The sequence below is a fragment of the Cryptomeria japonica genome, chromosome 10 (assembly GCF_030272615.1).
Source record: "Cryptomeria japonica chromosome 10, Sugi_1.0, whole genome shotgun sequence".
Lineage (NCBI taxonomy): Eukaryota > Viridiplantae > Streptophyta > Pinopsida > Cupressales > Cupressaceae > Cryptomeria > Cryptomeria japonica.
The window spans coordinates 375,265,628-375,273,482 of NC_081414.1; the positions used below are offsets into that span (position 1 = coordinate 375,265,628).

The 7,855-nt window shown below is 38.3% G+C and overlaps 1 protein-coding gene across 1 annotated transcript; it reads left to right on the forward strand.

Annotated features, from left to right (window-relative positions):
- The first annotated feature begins 3,536 nt into the window (after window positions 1–3,536).
- On the forward strand, window positions 3,537–7,379 carry LOC131075858 (ninja-family protein mc410). Its single transcript, XM_058012775.2, has 2 exons — window positions 3,537–5,232; window positions 6,495–7,379. Exons 1-2 carry the CDS (start codon window positions 3,882–3,884, stop codon window positions 7,142–7,144), a joined length of 2,001 nt encoding a protein of 666 aa, XP_057868758.1. The 5' UTR covers window positions 3,537–3,881; the 3' UTR covers window positions 7,145–7,379.
- Window positions 7,380–7,855: the final 476 nt, after the last annotated feature.

The following is a 7,855-nucleotide window of genomic DNA, read 5'->3' on the forward strand; positions in this document are numbered from 1 at the left end:
CACTCTAGAAGATTTATTAAAGATTGATCAAGTATTGGTAAGGTCCGGTGAGAAGAATAGTGTATTTGATAGAGTGTACAGTGTTTTGGTTGGCGAATTATTTTGGTTGAGTATCTTTCTTTGCAGATTTAGGAGATGTATTGCGGATATGCAATTTACCTTATTCCAGGGTTATGACCTCCGGTGTTAAGTTTTGTGTTGGTTGGTAAGGTCCGATAGATTGGTTTTTGGTAAGGACAATGGTTATCAGTGGTAACATGTGGAAATGCATTATGCAGATCGATTTTGGTGAATGTTTATGTGTTCAAGGTTGATGAGGCAACATGTGAAAACTGTGTGGATATTTTGTTTTGGTCTGCATGGTTGTCTTGGATCAGATTGAGTCGACTTGTGTATGTATACGTTTCATCTTTTGTGACGTATTCTTAAGCTGACTTGATGGTGACCCAAATTAGTGATGTCGATATATAAGATAGGTTTATTTGATCATTTTGGATATTGATGGTTATGTGTGAATCGTGTATGAGCGATTGTGCGCAGATTCACATGAAACATGGTGAAGATTTGAGCTCCGGTATGATGCAGAATATCATATTAGAGCAGTGTTGTAGAGTTGAGTAAGATACATTATTTTGTGCTTAAGCGGAACTATTCTAGGCATTTGCAGATGCTATTTCGTAGTTCATTTTCATGTATGTTACTTTTGTAACTCTTTTGTAAGGCAATGTGCCTTCCGAGGTTGGAGCCCTGTTTGTAATTTGAGCAGTGAGCTCTACACAGTGTGCCTGAATGCATGTGCATTCTTATGTAACATTTCCACATACTTTTAATAGAGTATCATTTTAATATGGGTAGGATCCCACCGTGGTTTTTCCCTTGACTGGGTTTTCCACGTAAAAAATCTTGGTGTTATGGTGTTGTTGATCTTTGCTTTGTGTTTCTGCACTTTACTTTTCTTCATTTGCATTAAGTGGATTAAAGGACAAATTAATAGATCAAAAGTTGCAGAACACTGATTCACCCCCCCCTCCTACCCCCACCCTCTTAGTGCTCCTTGATTCCAACACATTAAGCTTGCTCAACACTTTATTAAATTTTCTTAACCAAGTCATACCAACTATACATTAAAATTTTGAACTTTCAATATTACAATTTAGACAATCAAGAATAATCAAGTTCAATTTGAGTCTAAAATTTCATGATGGTTCGTAACCCTAAAAGGGTTCGGGCCACACATATTTTTAAAGAAGCGCAATGAAAGTTTAAAATAAAAATACAACTAAAGAGAGCTTGTATATAAATAATAATACTAGAGGTATCTCCATCGAGACTATAAACATCTAATTAGTAAAAGAGCAATGTTTAACTTCAAGTAATATGTGTACAAGTGACATGCCAAACTATTTGTAGACCAATGTTTGTTTTAGGTGCTATATCATCCATAATCTTGATTCCCCTCTTGTATTGATATTAATGCAAATGGGAAAGGTATATATGTCCATATAACTTGGTTATTTCATACAAAAAAAAGTAAAAGAAAAGTTCAATTATATCAACTTGATGTAACATTTGACAATGTAATCAAACTCATGTACTCACATCTTGTTCCAAGTACCTATTGTAAATTTCAAACATTAAATTGTAGCAATGTCCTATTATATATGTTAACATCTACATTATGTCGCTACAATAGTATTATGCATGTATTTAATCTCCATGTATAATTATTTCTAATCATATTTGTAAGTACAACAAAACTAGAAACACAACCAAACTTAAATGGGCTACAATCCAACTAGTTTGACATAATGGATCGTTTTTTAATTTCTTATCTTTGAACAACAAGAAGCCAAATATTTTGCTAATATTTATCACTTCTTTGATGTATATATTATAATTCTAAACTAACAAATAAAAATTGCATTAAAATTAAAGCACCTTCAAAACAAATAACAAAAGTTATGTAAGTTGATCCTTTCTGGTGGGATCTTTTTGTCTTTTTGAAGTGACCAGGCACTTTTCTTTCTCGTAGTTTTGTTCTCCTGGCTTGTAAAAGGTTCGGGTACCTTTCAAGTACCTGCTTTTACTTAATCAAAACAAAATGTCAACCCTAATTTTCATACTTCAATACCTTGTATAATTTCATAATTTGTATATTTTAAAATATTAAAATAAATATTTGGTATATTGTCAAATTTGTATTTTACATTTTCTATGCAAGTTAATTAAATGATTAAAAATCAACACAGTATATGTTTATTATTTTTTATTGAATTCTAACATACAAGTATTTAGTTAGACATTAAATTTCTACATTACATCACATATACATAAAGAGCTAATGAAACATTACACAAGTTTTGTTTAAATTGATGCTTCTCATCATATTCTCTAATTCATTATATATAAGTTTTATTGAATTGATATTTTATGTGACAGATATTTCTTCTTATTATTTCATGCACTAGGGGAGAGGGCCCCATAACGGAACGGGGTCCAATTGTGGGCAAAAACAACACTTTAACATTAAAAGTGTCATGTCATTACTTATTCTCAAAATAAGTAAATCTAAAAAAGCAACTAATTTTATGGTACATTGAAACAATGATGTGACATCATAGTTGAACATGTGGACTGAAACCAAATCTTTTAATTAGGAGACTTGACAAATAAATAATTGTACAAAATTAAGATCAATTTGAAATATCCACATAAAATTTTGAGAAACCCAAAATTAGAATGGTCCTATAAGATACTCTTCCCTATTAACAAAAAGATATATCATTGTACCACATGTTTAAATTATATAGATAAATGTCAGTTAATGGTACTATACTACCTATCCTATATAGAATTTTCTTTTCTGAAAGGAATTATTGAAAAACTATATAAAAAAATCTAAAATCCCTGACAAGCCCACAATCAATTTCACCTCCACATGGTGCAAGTGTTTTATGAAAATAGTAATGTAGAGCAATCCAGCTGTTAGCCGCCACATGAAAGGGGGCATGTGGATGATGGTGGGTCCGTCGTCGTCCGGCCTGCAGGACAAGCGCCAAGTGTCAGTTCGGTGAGGCAGCGCCATATTCTTAACGTAGAAACAGAACCTCGGCATTAGGAACTGCGCCACTTGGCATGCTAACCGAAAATCTCTTGCTCAGCAGATTGTCCGGCGCGTGAGCGCGACAGATCTTGTGCCACGTGGGGGCGGCGCGAGAACCCCCGTGGCGAATATACCAGACACATTGCTATCTCTGGAAAGCTTTCTCAGAAACTTCTTCAACAGCAAAGCAACAAAGCAAAAAAATTTAAAAAACGGTTAAGAGTGCTTTTTAGATGACACGTGTGGAGAGATGGTCCAAGTGATGGACGCGCAGCAGTGATGTGATGGCTCCACGTGTCGGGATTCTGAGGTTTGGGAAACGTGGCGCCTATAGAGGATTTGATGTGTGCATGCAGACGCTGGGGGATTGGCTTTGACTTGAATCTTCACAATTTGGTGCTAAATTTAGTTGGAATTTTGGGTGTTCAATTTTTACTGCGCCGCTAATTACTACATCGCATGGATGTGGCACGTAGATAACAATTTGGGTGGGCGTGACTCGTGAGGAAAGGTGGGGATAATTTTGGGTAATGAATTGGTCTAGATGATGAACAACAGAAGCCTCGTGTCGCGCCCTTGATTCTCCTTGTTCCTCGTGGTTGAATCCCTGTGAGATGAGTACCTCTGTTTAAATTCAGGTACGATTGCCTTTTGTTTTGGTGCCATATGGATCAAAGTTTGTTTGGGTTCAATCATATGGTTTGAATGTGGCGTTATGGAATTTGAAATGGTGGGATGGGTGTGTTAAAGCGTGGAGTTGTGCTGATTTGGGGAAGTAATGTGGGATTGTAGGGACCATGTTTTGATGATGGCCCAGAAGGTGGATTCCGAGAATAGGAGTAGTTTTTATCAGGGTGATGCTGCAACTTCTCTTGCTTTTTCTAAAGATTTGTTGCAGAGGTTGATGATGGATAAGGAGGAGGAGAGTGGGGATGAGGTGGAGTTGAATTTGGGCTTGTCTTTAGGAGGTTGTCATGTCAAGGCAAAGAAGGAGAAGGCGGTGTCTGTAAATTTGCATCTTGATCTGCATAGGAAGGATTTGAATTGTGAGGGTAGTGTAGGGTTGGGAAGAGATGAGTATGGTCATGGTGATTTTAGGTTGCAGAGACCTGATATGGATGATGGTAGTGTTGGATATGGTTTCGGATTGAGGCAGGAAAAGATGTCTAGGATCCATGATCCTCCGAGACCCACATCACAGCAGCAGCAGCAAGAGATGTTTACATCACAACAGCAGCAGGATATGCTGGAACAGCAGAGGAAGAGAGAACTACATGCATTGAGGAGGCAGGAGGCCAGGAAGAAGAGGGAGGAAAAGCAGCTGCACAAGGCTAGGAGAGAAGCAGCAGGAGGGATGAGGCCCATTCAGCCAAACAAGGCGGGGAAAAATGAAAATGGGGTTGTTCCCTTGGCTTCACCCTATGCTGCCCACTTTCCCATGAGAGGAGGCAGCACTGTTTTAAGTGCTATGACTAGAGGTGGAAGTATTTCTAGCGAGGAAGACAAGAAGTTGCTTGGGGCCCAAATGTCTTCTATCAGGGAAAAACACAGGGCGGGTAAGGAGAGTGATTCCTGTAGATCTGACAGGAAAGAGAAGGTTTCTAAGGCATCTGATCAAGGGGACCTTTCAATCGAGGACAAGAGTTCAAGGACATCTCATGAAACTGACAACATGGTATCCAGCTCCAATGGGGGAGGAGACCCCCCTAGCAAGAATGAAGTCTCGGGTCCAGAGAGAAGTTTACCTGCTTCACAAGCAGCTTATCCTGTTATGCCCATGTCTTATCCATTCCCAATGCTTGCAGGAAATTCCCACTGCATGCCTATGCACCTGGGTTATACTTACCCATACATTATGCCCTTCTGGCCTGCTACCTCAACCGGTGCACCTGAATCCTTAAAAAGTACTATTTCCAATCCTCCATTGCCTCCTAATGTTCTTCAGCCTATTCCTACTCGTGCATTTCCTCCCTTTCAAATGCCCGTTTCAGGGACGTCACAAACAAGTTGGTTTGCAGACCCACAAAAATGTACGGGAACAGGGCCTACACATTCTTCTCATGCATCAGGAGCATCGTCTGGAAGGAGCTCATCGGCAGTTTCAGAGAATGAGCCCAGGTCTCCCCGAGGTATTTTTCTCATATATTGGCACCTTCATATGTGGTTTCATGATCTTCGTAGTAGAAGTTTGAGACTGTTTTATTCATTGAAGTAACTAGATTCTTTCTTATGTTCAAGAAGACTGATGGATACCTCATCTATAATCAGTTTACTTTTGAAGGTTCATGCTAGTCTTTCAACATTTAGGACTTAAAACTAGGTTGCAAAGTAGTGCTGTGATTCCCCTGAAAAAAAATGCTCGCCGTCTTCTGACATCGTTTATAAGTGAAACTCATGGTTCATGATCTACAGTTCTACACTACACTTATCATCTCTTGCAAGCTTATATGGCTTAATCAGTATTACATTTATCATATCCTTGAAGATCAGATGGCTTTTAATCAGTTGTATAAAGATTTCTTTTAGATTTTTTATCTGTGGTTTTGAGCTGATGAAGCGCAGGGCTCAGACACATGCATCTCATCTTGTCTGGATTAACCACTAGGACTCCTAGAGTTCGCCACCCTTATTGTGTGCTCATGCACTAGTTGTCTTTACATGCGGCCAATCGAGTGAATCCTTCAAAATCACAGTTGAGATAGAGCAGGATCCAACCTCCTTTCCCTCCTACAAACGGTAAAAGCCTGATAGTTGTCTTGCTTGCCCAGTGGTTCACCAAATCACAGACTTATCTTATACCAGGCAATTCAGGTTTTCCTTGTCCAAATTAGGCTTTCTCTTCTTGGCTGAATGTGTGCTTTGTTGTTGCAGGGCAGATAAAGAAATCTATCAAATTTTCTTCTTTTGGGTAGATGTTGTGCCATAGATTCTGCATAAGCACATTTTTAATTTATTATATTAGTCAGCCTAGGCATTTCTGTATGTTCTGTTAGCTTTTGTAAGTTACAAGGTGTTTTTACAATGTCTTTTCTGCTTATCGCCATGAAAAGTTGAGATATAACAATGATATTCTTCTAAATCTTCTTCTTTGCTCCTTAATGCTGATTCCTTCCTGCTACGTTGTGTGTCTCTGAGTAGGAAATATATAGGCGAGACTTTAGAAGGTTATTTATCTATAATGTTAATGCATGTGTTAATATGCTTTATGAGACTCATTTGTAAACTATTTGTCTTTCATAGCGGAGTCTAAGTCGCTCTATATTGATTAACATCATTGAGCTTATGTGAAATTGAGTTTTAACATCCACAGGCTAGCATATTGATTCAACTGAGAGTATGTGAAGTTTGCCGTTCTAGCATCTTGGCTGACACCGTTTTGATATTTTTGCAGAGGAGTGTAGTAATGATTCAAAGAGTCAATCGAGCGCCTCTTCTGCCATGGAAACATTGCAGAGAGTTTCTTCTCCCAGCAAAACTCTGGATCAAACTGTGGCATCATCAGAAGTTAGTTCTGCCAGCCAAGTAGAACCTCCAAGATGCCCAGAGGTAGTGGCACAAGAGAAAGTTCCTTCCAATGCAGCAGTTCAGTCTGCTTTGGCAACTTCAACTACAACTACCATGGCTGAAAATCAAATTACAGAAGCCTCATCATCTTCCAAGGCTTCACAACAGGGATGCTCTTCAACTCCACAAGTAAACAACACTGACTATGCTATAACTTCCTCAAACGATCAAGCTCATCAAGGGCAGCCCTCATCACCCTCTAAAACTTGCAAGGATAATAAGGCCCATAATGGTCAGTCCTTGTTTGCCAATATGCCCTGTGTTTCAACCACTGGTGAGGATGGCAAAACAATCAATGGATTCCTCTACAGTTATAGAGGAGGTGAAGTCAGTATTGTATGCGTGTGCCATGGCACATTGTTGTCCCCTGCAGAATTTGTGCAGCATGCAGGTCGTACAGATGTTTCACATCCTGAAAGACACATAGTTGTCAACACATCTCTATGTGCAGTGCAAGATGGACCAGCAATGGGCTAAAGTATGCTTATAACCAATACAGGATCAATTTAAGAAATTGAAATTTAAAATTAACAGATTTTGACAGTACAAGGACTTCTTTGCCATTTGTGTGGTGGGTGATTTTGAAATAGATCTTTGTAATACCATTTGGAATGTCCATTCAAGGGCTTGCAAGTGCATATGCTATATTTATACTTTTTGATTCTAACCTGTAAACAAGTGCCATGAAAAAGGTATCTGACTTTTCTAATTATTTTTGGCTAGAATCCTATGCTGCTGAATTTGTTGGATGTACCCTTCAAAGTTGTCCATCACCCAAATTGTAAATCTGGCATGGATTAATTGGAATTTCTGATTAAAAATAGGCTGTTCAAATTTGTATTCCCTAATGCTTCCTCTATGGTGATCACTGTGATTGACAGCTTGGCAAACATATATTCTAATCAGTGGTTCACCTGCAAATGCACTACCTAGAGATACGTCAATAAAGTTTATTCGATTTTCTATGGGACTAAAATCGAGGAGTCGAGGTCTTCGACTCCCTTTTATGTTCCTCATCCTTCTACGTGGGTAAAAATATAGGGCTGATACATATGATAATCGAGCTAGTAATTAATTTATATAAGCTTATTATGCAGGCAACAATTCATGTTCCTACTTCTACGTGGGTAAAAATATAGGCCGATACATATGATCGAGCTGATAATTAATTTAGATAAATAAGCTTCA